The sequence below is a fragment of the Prinia subflava genome, chromosome 6 (genome assembly GCF_021018805.1).
Source record: "Prinia subflava isolate CZ2003 ecotype Zambia chromosome 6, Cam_Psub_1.2, whole genome shotgun sequence".
NCBI classification, from domain to species: domain Eukaryota; kingdom Metazoa; phylum Chordata; class Aves; order Passeriformes; family Cisticolidae; genus Prinia; species Prinia subflava.
Genome location: NC_086252.1, coordinates 9,546,719 through 9,563,333, shown reverse-complemented (window position 1 = coordinate 9,563,333; position 16,615 = coordinate 9,546,719). Strand labels below are relative to the sequence as shown.

The 16,615-nt window shown below is 43.2% G+C and overlaps 1 protein-coding gene across 1 annotated transcript; it reads right to left on the bottom strand.

The window, feature by feature from the left end:
* Nucleotides 1-354: 354 nt before the first annotated feature.
* Nucleotides 355-16,133, bottom strand: ACADL (acyl-CoA dehydrogenase long chain). The gene is made up of 11 exons (XM_063400122.1): nucleotides 15,973-16,133; nucleotides 14,325-14,486; nucleotides 11,365-11,502; nucleotides 10,776-10,940; nucleotides 9,819-9,885; nucleotides 8,480-8,644; nucleotides 7,721-7,822; nucleotides 6,120-6,233; nucleotides 4,379-4,506; nucleotides 2,322-2,408; nucleotides 355-1,001 (listed from the first exon to the last, which is right to left on the bottom strand). The coding sequence occupies exons 1-11, from the start codon at nucleotides 16,044-16,046 to the stop codon at nucleotides 908-910; spliced, it is 1,296 nt and encodes a 431-aa protein (XP_063256192.1). The 5' UTR covers nucleotides 16,047-16,133; the 3' UTR covers nucleotides 355-907.
* Nucleotides 16,134-16,615: the final 482 nt, after the last annotated feature.

Here is a 16,615-nt window from a genome sequence, read left to right as displayed (position 1 = left end):
TCAGGGGGCGTGGCTCGGCGCGGGGGCGTGGCCGCCCGCCATTGGCGGGGCCGCGCCTGACGCGAGGCCGCCGCCCTCCCTCAGCCCTCCCCGCGCGCCGGGGCCGTGTGGGGAGCGGGGTGCGGCGGCGCTGCCCGCTCCGGACAGGCTCTGCGCTTACCGCCCAGCGTGGTTATACAGGGCTAAAAACCCTCACAAACACACACAGCCCAACGTACCAGCGCCAATAAACCGCCCGCGAGTTCAACTGCGTCACACTCCCTCCCTCCGAACTCCCCCTCAGCGCTCTGAGGGCACGGAGGAAGAGGCTCCGCTTCCCCGCGGGCTTTGAAGTAACCGCAGCCAAGCATGAGATTGCATAGAAATGCTTTATTATGTTTATTTGACCAAAGTAATTAAAATAAGGCATTCCGGGCTAGATGTAAACACAGAGGTCAGCTGCACCGCAGTGAGCAGGTGTATGGCAACAACAGCAAGAGTGTCAAGTTCTGCTGCTCAAGGGGAAATACAAGTTCAAAGTTATATTAATATATTTCATTCTGTTTATTTGTTAAGAATATGGTTTCTCTCGAGGTTTGATTCTGAAAAGCAAGGTTTGGATTCAACACAATGGGTTCAAGTCTGAAAGACCAAGCTACCCAACATTCTAGAGATAAAATTGCCTTTCACTACCGCAACTCCCAACACCCAGAGAACTACTCTGTTCTTAGACAAAGACATTTAAATTTTAACTTCATTAAATATTACATATCCTGCATGTGAGCACACTGTTAGTACTAACATGTGTTTTAAGGGTCACTTCCTTTGAAGAACATAATACAACATTTATTTTACTTACATTCTGATGTCTGGGTTTATGCCATTTATTAATATAGAAAAGGACTCTGTGAAGTAGTAAGCATCTGCCCTACTTGTCACTGACAATGTCTCTAGCAATAAGTTCTTTCATTATCTCATTGGTACCACCATAGATTGGCTGTACACGGGCATCCACAAAAGCTCTGAGGGAGGAAAAAAACAAAACAAAACAAGGAAGTATTACAATCAATGCCTCAGAATGAACATACAATCAAAAAGCAAAGAGCATTTTATCTTTAGAGATCCCTCTTTTCAAAGTATGCTCTTCCCATTGATAAAGCAGTTCTTATTTTCCAAGAGGCTTCAACCACCTAAAATATTACAACTTTCCACCCAGGAGCTGGGTCAGTATCTCTTCCCTGCTCGTTTATAGTGTAAAGTCTCCAACTATTGCCTCTAATTAAAACACAAAAATAACGCCCTATAAACCCAGACTCCTGCTACAACTCCACCCCCAGTTCTTGCTCCTGATGGCAGCACACAGGATGATGACAGAGCTTTTCCACCCTCATTCTGCTCCATCACACAGAGAGCAGCCCAGGAGCAATGTGGCATTCTCTGGAAATCTACGTGTTACTGGAGCACAGGGATAATGAAACCCTGTGAGGGCAGCTACTGGCCACACAGTGCAAGGACACCCCGACCACATCTTCCTTTAATGAGATGGTGCAGATCACTCACAAACTACACTCAATGAAAACATGGAGGGACAAATCATTTCAAAGCAACATTTCATGCTCAATGTATTCGAAATCTTTAAAAAAATCTAAATCTACTCAGTTTAAAAAATGAGCTTGCTTATGCTACTGCACAGTAGTCCTGTTCTTGCTGTTTCTACTGTCAGATTACCATCTCTTTGGTTTTTTAAAATAAGACAGCACCAAAATCTCTACTTAGTGTGTCACATGGCCTGCACACAAACTTCACAGATAATACACGAGGATATGTGCAAAAGCTCCATAAGTGTCTCTAAATTCATAAAGAAAAAAAATGGGAATGGCAAATTCCTTTTTCGACATATCAATCTCTCAACTTTTTCCTTTTAAGAGGTGTAAAAAAGCTGAATGTAGCCAGTCATGCTCTTGATTTGACGATCTGATACTTAGTGGTATCTGATCAACATGTTTGCTTCACCCATACGCATTTCATTTCAGATAAAGTAGCTCCCCTCATTTCTACTGTTATAGTTTTGCTTCTGTTTTTTCAATTAACATTTTCTTCTAAAAAAAAACAAGTTCTCTTTTGTGAAAAAAAAAAAAAAAAAATCAGACAATAATTGCTGAAGAGCTTATGAGTTATTTGGAGAATCCAAACAAAGCCTTCCTGCAGACATCTGTACAGTAGATTCCCTTTCCATTAAACATGATGAGAAAAGGAACAATAAATCACTACTAACACTAAGAAGTGCCTCATTTGACTTTGCTGGTAATCTTTCACCATAAAATCTGAAATGTTACACTTACTTTGCAATTGGATACTCCCACATGTACCCCCATCCTCCGTGCATTTGTACACACTGAGTAGCGATGCTGTTTTGGAGATCAGAGCACCTGCAGTGGCCAAAAGGAAATTTGCTTTTAGAAGGACATGATGTTGCAAGACATTTCAAAAGACAAAGATATGTTAGCAAGATAAAAACGTAACATGGTTAGTAAGAAATAAATACTGTTCAATTGAATGCATTAAAGGTTTGTTCCCTTTATGGGACAGCTTTCAGCAAAGCAAAGGTTTCAGAACAGACAGGACTGTTTACCTTTCTCACAGGCCAAAAGAATCCTTTTGTGAAGCAAGTTAAAACAGTCTCTTTTCTTGCCAAATCCCTAAGCTTTGTCAGAAATTAACAATAAACCAGGCTTCCCTTCATGACTGTCATTAGCAACACACCAGGATACTCTCTGAGCATAACCATCACCTGGGTATAATTCATTTTCTGCTATAAACTTTACCAAGAACCTTTTCTGCAACAGCCTCCAATTCTAAAACATTCTGGAATTCTCCAACAGTATTTGTTGACTGCAAAATATGGATTTAACAGCAAAGAGAAAAAACTAATTTCACTGGAAAGTCAAGCTGCAGTTAGAAGACATGAAAAAAACCCCACTTTCTAAGCCTACAGCTTTTAATGGCAAGAGAAGAAATGGAAATGACAAGCCAATTGCTTCTCCTGCAATAATGGCCTTTTCCCCAAACCATCTCCTCATTCACTTAAATCCTTCCATTTTATTATACCAACTGTAATTCTGCAGCAGTGAGTCACTGCAACTGTCTTTCTTAAATATATTCTCAAATTCTTTTAGGTATGTACCACAACCTGCCACCAAAAGAAAAAAACAAACCAAAACAACCCTACAGACCTTTCTCCAGAGACTGAAAAAAAAAAGAGATGCACAAAGCAGGTTTTAAAATCCAAAAAGCCCTAACTCAAGTCACTGACTATACAAAGAGTTTGAAGGAGAATTCGAGACTAGAGAGAACCTCCTAATACATGAGGGAATAAAGCAATTCTACATTCAAGCATTTTCTAGCCCATTTAAGTGAGCCATGTGGAAGGTCACAGGGCCTCCCTCCACGGAGGAAAGAGGAAATCCACAGAAAATCCTGATGGTAAACAGCTGAAAGTGAGGCAGTTCCAAAGGCCTTGCTTAGGGAATTTGTTGAGGAACTGTGTGCGTATCTCAGCTGGCATTAGTAGTTTCCTCCTCCTCAGAACTGAATGCCTCTGCTCCTGTACCTGGTACTCCTAGGTAATCACTGCCAGGAATAGCACTCAGAACCTTCCATTGTAAATATTTCTGCTCATTTCCTCTATACTTGTTTTGAAAAGCCTGAAAACTAAGTGTGTGTATCTTCCATAAATTTCTTTCCTCATGTCTCATCTGATTTTTTTCTCCCATCCTTGAAACAAGCTAAAACTATACAAATTCATGTACCACTACCTCAAGATGTTTCCAGCTGTTTTTCTCTGGTAAAACTAAGTTAACATATAACACCACCAAGTATGGGGTGAGGGAGGAGTTGTGGACAATCAAAGAAAGCACTGTTCAGTCTCAGTTACAGCAACAGCTGTAGCCAACTATTTCTTCCCAAAACCAAACAGCTTTGAAAACTGGCTAGGCCAAACAGCTATTATTAAGTAAAATTAACTAAACAGTATCATAGAGCTTCCAATATATTTAAATTTGGCCCCAAATAATCCAATTTTCCTTTAACAAAACCCAAACCAAGCCATATACCCCATCAAAAAAACAGCAAAGAAAACCAGAAAACACCCAACAACAAATTGCTAACAATAAAATGTTAATTTTTGTCTAGATACCAATGGAGCACTTGCTTTTACTTAAAGGTAAAGCAGAGGCTTAATCTTGTTATTAAAGGAAGCCTATTTTAAAAGGATGCCTTTATTTTGAAATTGATCTGGTTAAGCAACCCTGTTTTTTTCCATGTAACCCTGATTTTTGTTGACCACATTATCACAGTAAGACCATGCAGGTGTCATTTCCAGGTGCCTGTGAGCACTTACCAGTACTTTGCCATGGAGGCTGTGGCGGAGTCCAGGCGTTTATCCGCGTGCAGCTGCAAACAGTTGTCCATGAAAGCTCGGGCCACACAGATCTGCGTCTTTATTTCAGCCAGCTTGTGCTGTACTGTCTTGTTTTGGAGGGGGACACAGAGGGTGGAGGAAAGAAGCACAGTGCAGTTTAATACTTCAGGCAGAAGATGCAGCGTTTTCCAGAAAGGACTGATGTTGGAAACCACTGTTTCAAACTTTGGCTCTGTACATCAGAAGGCACTGTACCTTCCACACAGGTATGTATCCACCAGTCTTATTAGACAAAGTTACTGCTCTTTACTTCTCAAGGTCAACTCAAAACACAAATTTAAGAGAAAAGGCACACGAGAAAAGGAAAACAAATTCTTGGAGAGCAAGTGGCAGGAGGTCCAGAGTGCTCTGTCACTCTCGGCTCCCTCTTGGGAGGCAACGTCCTTTCACCCTGCAGAGCCAAGAACTTTCCCAATTAATAACTTTTCACCATCTATTGAATGCTTTGTCTATGTATTCTTAACAGTTTAAGCTACATGCAAAGAGGCTGAAGCAAAAAATAAAAGAAATTTTAGACTATCAGAAAGTTTTTCAGCACTGAGTTCTGTCACATTGGAAAAAAGATGGAAGAGGTAAAATCTATCATGAGGATATTTAAAACCAGACCAGGCAGGCATTCAACCACCTTCTTGTAATTCTGGTAGGGAGGGGATAAATCATCACCCACTAATAAATTTCTTTCTTATTTCAGTTCTAGAAATGTATATATATATAAAAAATCTTGCTTCCCTTGACAATAAATATACTGGACCAGAGTACTACTACAAGGAAAGAATTCATTTCAAATGCTGTAATGTGGCATGACTCAATGAAGTAGCCCAAGGCAGAGTTTTAACTGCAAAGGAATATTTATAATATGCACACTCAAGTCATCAGCGACAAAAAATGGAATTTAAAGATTTAATGCAGAAATCCATATTTTGGCAAAAATAATATACTTTGTGGAATTTATGGACTACCTGCTGGTGGCCTAGCCTAAGAAAGGAGATTATTTTGCAGATCTCTGCACAGTGAACTACCACAAATAGGAAGCATCCCCTACCTCCATTAAAGAAAGTTAAAATATAGTTCTTTTGTGTTTCAGTTGCACAGTGTGCATACTAAATCCCATCTGGAATTATGGATTCCTGAAAGTTAACTTTAAAAACAGATGAAGATCATAATCTCCTGAGGGATACCTAGCATTCCAGCCTCTAAAAGTTTTGGTTCTGGTGCTGTTCACAACTAAAGATTTGAGTTTGACAAAGTCTCAAGATGTAGAAATGGATGTTTTTGTTAATTATTTCAAAGCTGTATCAAAAGAAGGGGCAGCCAAAATCTTTAGCCCATGTGAGTCAGTTCTGTCCTACAAAGCAAACATGCAGGAGCTTGGCCTCCTTCAGCCCTTACAGTTAATGTTGTTGTCAGCAAAATTGCAATGTAGCAAACCTGTGGAAAGCAACATCTATTTTATAACTGCAGCTAAGGCATTTCTGCTGCTTTTAAAAAATGGTTATTTTTGCATTTCAAAAAAAAGAACAATGGGCACGGAGGCAAAATACAGCCACAGTCCCAACAGTGAAAGCTTTGGAAATGACCCTTTCATTTTCATTTGTTCACCACTTCACATACACAGCAAACACACACCAGAATCTACACAAGCAGCTCACTTCTAACTCACCTGCAAATGTGCAATGGTCTTCCCAAAAGCTTTTCTTTGCCTCACATAATTCCTTGTTTCTTCAAACATGAATTCACAGCCAGCAAGAGCCATGTCAGCAATTAGCAGTCTTTCCTTTTGAAACACAAATTACAGAACCCAGTTGAGTTAGTCCTACATTTCTCTGCATCAGATGCACAATTAGGACACAGATGTTCAGTGCTGTTCATTAAGGGAGTGGGAGCAGAAGTCACATAAAATATCAACCCAGACATGATGCATTACTGAAATTAATGAGTCAGGCAAATGCCTCACTGTCTAAAGCTCACTTTTAAGTCTTTACTGGTGTAATGCTCCATCACAATGACTCAAAAAATAGCTACGGATTGACCACAGGAATCTTAGGAAACTGAAAAATTCACAGCAGATTCTGTTTCAATTATTGGCTTCCACTGCTCAGTTTAAACAACTGTATTTAACAATTTCAACAGGACAACTCTAGGGGAAAAAAAAGCCTACAAAATGGCTAGTTTTTCCTTCTTCATTGTATGGTGAAAAGCAAAAAGTAATTGCAGAACAATTTTTTCTGGCAACACTGAAACAGTGTTATGCATTGCCCTGAACCTGTTCATGAGCACATCTATTTAAAGCAGTAAAATACTTCCTTTGATCAGGTTTTCAATCTACTCACAGTATAAAATGAAAAAACATGATTCCCTACCAAATGAGGTAAATACACCAGACTTTTGACAGAGCACAGACACATTTTGAAAAATGTCATTGCCTCCTTGTCCTCCAACGGAAAGAAACTGAGTTGTAAACTAGCAAGGTATTTTGGCAGCTTAACAATTTCTTTACTTTGTTACATGAACAGATGACAGAGTTCCATGTAACTTTAATATGCTTCTACTTGCAGAAGAGCTAAAACAGAAGTGCTTGTTTCTTGAAGGAGAATGCCAATGAATCACAGATGTCTCCAAGCTATTCTTAATCTACTAAGCAAGGTGCTTCCATGCTAGAAGTACACAAGAAATCCGTGGTATGTTCTTTTTAACACAGGTCTTTAACAGGTCTTTCAGTAGCTGGGTTGTTAATTAAGAGACCTGTCTCTGAGCTGGTGGGATATCAACACTTTGAGCAATGCCCAAAGAATTCTACATCTAGCACTGTGTAGTCCACAGACTTGGAGTCTCTACCTCATCATCACTGGAACTCAGGAGCTGGTAGCTGTATGTGTGTTTTTCTGGTTTTTTTTCTTTCTATCTTTTTTTTTCCCTTTCTTCTTCTAATTCTCTTCTCATGGAACATTTTGGGTAATGTTCCCATCGGACGGTTGCTAAGTTAAACAGACTAAGTTAATGCTAATGTTTTATGCTAATTGGATGTTGCACTACATGCTTTGTCAAGGCTCCTTGATTTTCGATATTTTGCCAGCAAACTTGTGTTATTTTGACCTCTTGAGCATATCTGGTCACTATTTCTCCTGTGAGCTTAACCCCTAGAAACGTTTGGGGGTTTTACAAAGGCATCCAGTACACCACAATAACATGAACTTCAGGACTAATGACAGAAACTGTCTCTGTATTCCTCCTGCAGACAGCAAACACTCACATTCCTTTTACCTGAGGGAGCTCTGCCATCAGGTAGTAGAAGCCTTTGTTCTCTTTTCCAAGCAAGGCACTGGCTGGCAACCGCACATCTTCAAAAAACAGCTCTGCTGTGTCCTAAGAGGATTTGAAATGCAACAGTTGAGGCTGACATTCTCATCCCATTAAACTAACTTTTCCCAATGGTTTTCTTGTTGTTGTGCACCTCAGTGTGAAATCCCAGATTTAGCCTGGAAGAATCCTCTAAAAGTCATCCTACTCAGAGCAGCTCCAGAAAAACAATCAGCTGAGGGCCTTGTCTAGTTAAGCTTTCCAAAGCTTGAAAGATGAAGGCTCCAGGACCTCTCTCAGCCCCTTAATTAGATACTTAGATGTGTAAGTATCTAATCACTTTCCTGGCAGACTTTTTTTCTTAATACCTGCTATGAATTTTCCTTAACGTAACCAGTCTCCTTTGCCACTCTCCCTTTCACTCTGCTTCTCAAAGCAGGATCAGGCCCCACTACCTCTACAGCTAAACACATCAGTAAGATCCTGTTCTTTCAGGCTTCCTCAGAGTAAATGTTTCCAGCTTCCTCAGCCTCTCCTTGCACATCACATCCTTCAGGCTTCCACAGGCAAAATCAGGATACATACGTTGCGTGTTTGTTTGTGCTCTGAAGTCTAACAACTAGAACAGAACCACAGTTCCATCCTCTATTTACTTAGCATCTGGCAGTCACTAAGTGGGTTCAGGCTTTCTCCAAGTGCATCAGAGGTCCTGTGAACTCTCACCTGAGCTTTGAGGCCGATTTTGTTGAGCTTGCGCCCTTTGATGAAGCCCTTGGTTCCATTTTCCACCAGGAAGAGGCTGATGCCGTGAGCGGGGGACCGCGCCTCACGGTCTGTGACCGCCACCACGATCACCACGTCGCTCATCCAGCCGTTTGTGATGAACACCTGCAAAAAAGGGCAGCTCACCACAAAGCAGGTGCATGGGGGCTAGGAGAGACCACCAAGCAGCAGAAAATAAAATTACACTGACACTTTCACAGGTGAACCGAAAGGCAAGGTTCAAGCTTTTGGTATTAAGTGTTTTGGAACAAGGCAGACATTATTTGAGTTTTGTGGGGCAGAAGTGTGAAGTTAAAGAATGAACAGATCTGTTTATTTTGTCTGTCCCATGATAAAGAAGGAATACAGTATCAAATGTAGATATTAAATAAACACAGAGGTTCTCTTGTCTAGGAATTAAATTAGTAAGGCAGAACACTCCAAAGTATCAACAGCTTCTTGTCACAACTGCTTCCTGTTACCCTGCAGAACAACGCAACTCAGAACAACTCAAATGGATCCATCTCAAGCCCAAGAGAAAGCTTTCTGTCCTGTTTGGCTTCCAATGAGTGGCACCAGCACCTTTTTAGGACCTATGTGTATATATATCTATCTGCTTGCACACATTCCCACCACTGAAATTCTGCTAAAGTCTCTGTCAGTGCTGTTATCAGCACCAGTACAAAAGAAGATAGAGACATTTCACAGCTTTTAAAAAAATGGTCTGTTAAACCCACACCTTTTTCCAACACTGTTGCTGCCTTCCTATTTTTCATTATGGTAGTGAAAAAACTGCTTTGCCACAGCTTGACAACACAGTGAGAGCATCTGATGCAGGTGGTTTGGTTTTTTCTAACAAGACCAGCAAGCTCCTGTATAAAGATTCCACAGCTTGCACTGTGGCAACACAAGTTTCTACTCAGGCCACAGAAGATTTCACAGCAGTAGTGTATATATTTTATTGTTAAACACCAGTACTAAGAACCATACTGCTCATACAACACAGCACATTTTTACCCCCTTCCTTCAGAGTTTAGGAGAAAATCAGCCTTTTATAAAGCTCAAAAAAACCCCTATACAAGCTCTCTCATAAATCAGTTTGGAAATTGCCTGCAACAGATGTATCTCAAGACGTATAAAAAAAAGTAATTGGAAAAAAAACCCCACCTGCAACATAACCCACACAAAAATCCCAAACCAAAAGTGAAGGGACTGGGGGGAGATGCTGAGGGTGGTGCACATCCAGCTAAATGCATTCAGTTCCAAAGCCCACGAGCAGTGTGTATGTCAGTGCACTTACCTTACTCCCATTCAGGATCCAGTCACTGCCATCTTTTTTGGCATATGTCCGTACTCCCTGCAAGTCACTGAAACAAAATTTGAAAGGTCCTTTGAAAAACCATTCCAGAAGCTGCAATTTGTATCTTGAATTCTATCCAGTACAAAATAAGGTAGATTTTATGCCATCCAGACATGGGCTCAGCGAATGGACAGTGAGGCGTGGTGAAATGGCCGAGTGTAACAGAAACCACAAGCATGGTGTGGAAAAGGATGATAAATCTATGCAACCATGAGTCCCATTTCCCCATCCCTGCTTGTGGGAGGTGGTGCAAGACAAGCACTGACATCAACAGGTCAGCATCCACTTACACCAGCATGCCTGAGACAACAAATGCCAGCTAAAACCACATCCTCTCCACAGGCTCAGTCCTGAGCAGGAGGCTCTGTGAAAAGCCACGAGCAACATCTGCCATTGGTAGAAACGTGACACCAACAGGTTTTGCACTTCACGTGCCCCTCTCTCTTTTGGAAACTGGTCAGATCAGCAGTGTATGCTGCAAACAGGTGCTGGGCAAGGAGGGATGTGTCTCTGAAAGGATTCAGAGGAGGGAAAAACGAGCTGGTTCTGTTCTACAGAAAAAGCCAAGCCCTTTTCACCAAGATATGTAGCTTATCACTGACCGTGCTTCATGTTGTGAGTATATTCACATGACAGGCAAGTTGGTAACTATGAATTCAGACTGCAAATGCAAAGCATGTTTGCCCACAGTGGGACAACACAGAAATGGATTCTGAGCTACTATCTTGAAATGACAAAGCTGTAAGAAGTAATCTATAACAGGTATTTCGAGTCTTACCTATAATGTAGGATAATCTAGCCTGTAAAGTGATTAACCAGGAGGCTCAGAATGTTTTTCACTGACAAATAAACAGACAGCAAATCATGTTGAGAGCATTGTTTTCGTATTTGGCTTACCTGCCAGCCCCAGGTTCTGTCATGGCAATAGCTCCAATGCACTTGCCTGCAACCATTTGGGGGATAAAGCGTTTAATCTGTTCTTCAGTGCCATAGTTTGCAATGTAGGGCATGACTATATCTGAGTGAAGGCTGAACCCTGGGCCTGTACAGTTAACATACATCCTGGAAAAAAAATGGGAGGGGGGAAGTTCAGAGAAAAGTACTACCAAAGACTTCAACACTGAACTTGCACTGTTACAAAACAGACCCAATAATGAAGAAAACCCCACTACACAGAAGCCCCAGAGACCTTCTGGCACTTTTACCATTATTTATAGAATTTAATTTCACAGCCAAATGGGTACATAACCTACCAAGCTAAAAAAACCAAACTTCTCCCAGTCACAAAGCCAGTGTAACTCCAACAATGATCCAGAATACTTCAAACAGGAGAGATTTACATATATGTAATCTATCCTTTCCCCAGGAAAGACAACATCATTTTCTCTAAGCAAATGTAGTCCATCATGAGGATAACTTATGGGGAAAAAATACAGTCCCAAAGAATGTGATCACTGAAATCCTTCCTGCAGCATGCAGCACTCACTGCTCCTCCCAGACGATGGCTGAAGAGAGAATATCCGCGCCGATGCCTCCGTGCTTCTCGGCGATGGCAACGCCCAGCAAGCCCTGCTGTCCAGCCTTCTCCCACAGCTCCCTGCTCACCTGGCCAGCCTTCTCCCACCTGCAGAACGAACACAAAACCAGGCTCACACGCTGCAACCTCCCCCCTGCTACTGCTTGTCTGTCACGGAACACCAACAGACACGGGAGGTACACAGACAACTGTGTCACAGACAAGAGGCAGCAGCCTGATCAGAGAGCTTGTCACCTTCAGGTCCACAGATGGCACTGGCATTGTCACCTTCAGGCCCACAGATGACACTAGCATTGTCATTTTTGGGTCCACAGATGACACTGGCATTGTCACCTTCAGGCCCACAGATGACACTGGCACTGTCACCTTCAGGCCCACAGATGACACTAATATTGTCATCTCCGAGTCCACAGATGACACTGGCATCGTCATCTCCGAGTCCACAGATGACACTGGCACTGTCACCTTCAGGCCCACAGATGACACTGATATTGTCACCTTCAGGCCCATAAATGACACTGGCACTGTCACCTTCAGGCCCACAGGTGACACTGATATTGTCACCTTCAGGCCCATAAATGACACTGGCACTGTCACCTTCAGGCCCACAGATGACACTGGCATTGTCACCTCCAGGCCCACAGATGACACTGGCATTGTCACCTCCAGGCCCACAGATGACACTGGCATTGCAGGGACACCAACTGTAAAGCAAGCTTGAACTCCTGCTTCCAGTGTGTGACCTGAGAAGATTTCACTCAGACCTGTTATGACTCTTAGGATTTAGGCAATTTAGCCCCAGCCATCTGGGTAATTACAGGCAGGTCTTTATCTTCCTAATATTCCATTTACAAATGTATATTTACACACATACAAAATGAGTATAACACATCAGTATCTTTTGTCAAAGCTTTCAACTCTACCAATGGAAAATGCTTTATCAGAACCAAATGATACCATATTAGTCAGTTTTGTATAAAAGTCTGTCCCTGTGCACTTCTTACGAGTCAGTATGGTGTCTTGGTAAATTACTGCTTTAAGGTGCTTTCAAGTTTATGTAAATAGATAGTTGAGGCTTATCTACTGACAGTTTGCAAACTTTAACACCACAGGAATCACTTCTCATTGGAAAATTTGTGCCTCTTTTTGGGGTTTGCCAACTCAATAGAACGTTGAATGGCCATTAACGGTCCAGGCTTTGTTTTTTAATGCCTTTTTTTCTAATGCCACAATTTTAAAATTATATGATAAACAGTTTATACCAGAGGCATTCCTCTGATGCACCTGTGTGCAGCAGAGCTATACCATAGCTATTTACCCGCAGTTAATCAAGTATCTTAGCCCAGATATAAAACAGAATCATAGAATCACAGAATGGTTTGGTTTGGAAGGGACTTCACAGCTCATCCAGTTCTGAGCCCCTTCCACAGGCAGGGACACCTTTTGCTAGGCCAGGTTGCTCCAAGCCCCATCGAACCTGGCCTCGACCTCTCCCAGTGATGGGGCAGCCACAGCTTCTCTGGGCAAGCTATCACAGTATTTAGGTTGATTCACAGAGTTTTTGGTCCTACACTGGAGATCTTAAATCTCTTTTTACTATCTTTGCTCTCCCCCTAATCCCCACTTTCAGGGACATTCCTGTCTCTACCTCACCCAGCCCCAAAGCTTCTCCTGCTCACAATAATCCACAGTTGCATTCAGTGATGCTGCATTTGTCTCCTGACCTCAGCCCAGACAATTCATACACTGTGCCTGAAACCTCCTTGTTTACTCAAAAGGTGTGAGAACAGAGTGTGTCAGGGGCCACTGAAGTGATGCAAGGACACAAGTTCAGCTTGATCCAGCCTCCTGTAGAAATTGTTGTGTGGCAAGATGGCAAATAGGATCTGCACAAACCTGCCCTGGAAATCCTTCCAACACAAAATGAGGGGACACAGCTGCTTTTATGGACAGACTATGACCATATTGGAGAGCATACTACTATGAGGTTGTGGTTTGAGGATACAAAAACCCAAAACAAACAAACAAACAGTCACCAACCCTGCTGTAAGCCTCCTGCTGCTCATTCCTGCCCCAGAGCCACGATGCTCCCACTCAACTGAGGCACCTCACCTGTTTGTGGACACACACCTGAGCTGTGCCAGGATCCTCTCATCCAGCACGGCAATTTCAGAATAAGCCCTTTATCCCTTGCTGGTTTCACTTCAAGTAAGGTAGTAATTGATTAAGGCACTACTACAGCTTGACCCTTTTGGTTCAAAACCATACCCTAAGCTAATTTCTTTCCTATTCACCACTAAAATGTGATTGAACATGACTAAAATAAGGGCTAAAACCACCCTCCAGCTCTAGTTCAGTGGAATTGTAACACTTCTACTCTGTACAGAATATTTCCACAGAAACAAAAAATAATGAAATTCAAACAAAGATGTTTAGTGCAAGTTTCTTGGTAATATATAATTCACCTCAGAATAATATTATGCACTTGCATGCAGCTACAAAATCTACTGCAAGAGAGACAGCAGCATGTGATGAAAGCCTTTTTCAGTGACTACCTCCCAACAGTGTGGGAACTGAACTGTCCCCCAGCTCTACCCCAAAAACATCTGGTCAGTTAATCCTTGAGGCAGGGGAAACTCTGCTGCAACTCTGCAAACTGCATTTGTCTGTCATGGGCCTAAGCTGAGGATACCAGACTGCCCACACTGGAGCTCAAAGGACGCATTCAGTTTTGATTATGTGTGATTTTCCCTTCACAGGTTCGTTTTGATTTGGTAAATTTGAACTGGAGAGCTTGTACATGAAAACTAATAACCTTTAGATGCCATTGTATTGGGAGTAACGGCACAAAAAGCATTTTGGGGAAAAATGAATGCTGGCAAACCACAATGTTTCAGGGGTTATCTTACTCTGCGTGAAAAGGCAGCACTTCTTCCTGAAAGAACTTCCTGGCACTCTCCCTGAACATATCATGATCTGATGAGAAGATCCTCCGAGTGCCTATATCCATCAAAGTCTTAGCAGAAGATGGTTCCAGGCGCTTTGTGCCATGCTGTTCTGTTTGCAGAGGACTGAAAAAAGACAAATCAATGCATCTGTTAGGACACAGGCACTCTATTTGCACAACCCTTTTAAAAGGGAGGAAACTCCTGTGTCACTAAATGCAGTTCACATCCCAACTCTGGCACACCATTAGGTCTAAAGGAGACCCATGATAAATACAAAGAACTAACATGCACATACTATAAGGTTGTGGTTTGAGTATAAAAAAACAAACAAGCAAAAATGGAGGTAAAGCAATGATGGTTTGTCCTTAACACTTCCAATAAATTAAAAAACGCAAACATATAGATTAAAAAAAAGGAAATTACCCTAATGAAAATATATGTAAAAATAAAAGAATGCTTCAACCAAAAAAACCCAAAACAAAACCAAAAAACCCCAAACAAACACAACTAAACAAAAACAAGAAAAGAAAAAAAAAACCAAAAACCAAACCTGAAATAGTAGTAAATAGAAACCACACAAGGAAACATAACTATGAAATAAGAAAGAAGGGGTTGTAACGCTTTTGTAGAGGTTTGGAACATCAAGGATGACATACTACTGAAATGACAATTCATTGGATTCTTTGACTTGCTTTTATTGTATTGCCATGAAACAGCAAAAATTTTAAGTACAGAGCTGACTACATGGAAAAGGCATTCACTGTTCTTTTCTCCAACTATTTTGTTAATCTCTCAGTTCCTCGGCACGTTAACTGTGTGTACTGTGTGTAGTCCTACAGAAATCAGCTGAGCTATGCTTATTTACTCTGCTATAAAGGCAAAAGTCTTTATTTACTACCACATGTAGCGACTTAGCCTCTGCCAGTGCAATAATCCCCCTGAAACACAGACTCTACTTACGTCTAATAATATTTGGAGAAAATTGGGATACAGTAACTTGCTTGTCGAGTATTTTGTACCCTCACAGCTAGACACACAGTGACTCCCTCCAAAGCCCCACCTTATTTTTAAAGCTGTTTAAGATGATGCTGAGCTTTATTCAAGCCCAACCTCATATTTAATTATGGCTCACACAGGGAAGGGCCTGGCTGCTCCCTTATTCTCGGAAAGACAACTCGAGGGCTGGGAAGGTGCGATCGCCCTCCTGCCCCTCTGCTCCCCGAGCCCCAGCGCTGGGCTCGGCGGTGCCCGGGCAAGGTCGCGCCCGGCTGTCCCCTGCTGCCAGCACGGCCGGGAATTGGAGCAAAGGTCGGGACATCACGGGGATGGATGCGCTGGGGCCCCCGGGGCTCGCCAAGCCCCGCTTTGCCACGGGGGCCGCGCACATACAGCGCCCGTAACGCTACAGGTACACAGCCCACACGCACCCACACCCTCCAAACACACACAGCGGCATCCACACAGAACGGACAGCACATACACACAGCCCCAAGCCGGCGGGCGAAGACATTCAGCCCGGTGTTCAGGGAACCCCAGCTCAGGGGCGCTCACCCGCCCTCAGGGATCGGCGCCCTCCGCCCCGCTCGCCCCCGGGGCCGGCGCCGCTCACCTGGGCTGCGCAGAGAAGCGCCGGCAGCCGGCCGCCCCCAGCAGGCCGCGCAGGCGGAGCAGCCGCGCCGCCATCTTACGGGACAGGGCGGGACAGCACAGCGCGGCCCCGCCGCCGCAGCGCCGAGAGTTATCCCTGCGCCCGCCCACCTCCGCCTGCAAACCTCTTCCGGGCTGGAGGCGGGAGCATGGTGAAACGTCAGGATAATTAATACTTTCCTAACGTAGCTTTGCAGTCAGTGGAGCAAAGGTGACAGCCGCACGAAGGGGTTGCGCGCTGAGGGCGGCCCGTGTGATGGCGCCCGGCGTGAGGGGCGACCCTCCGGGCCCGGCTCCATCCTCCTTCTCCCGAGCCCTCAGGAAAGGGGCTGTCACCGCCCGGGGCGGCCTGGCGGGAACCTGAGCCCTCCTCTGAGGGCTGCCCTCACGGGGCCTTCGCGCCATTTTGCCTTCGCGGGCTCGGTCCCCCGGTATCAATGGGTTTTGATTTGCAGAACCTGCCCGCCAAAAGAATTTAGCACCGTTTTTGTGTATAGTTGGTTTTGTTTGTTTGTTTCTTCTGTTTGTTTTGTGGGGTTTTGTGTGTGTGTGTGTTTTTTTGGGTTTTTTTTTTGGTGTTTGGTGGGGTTTTTTGGGTTTTTTTT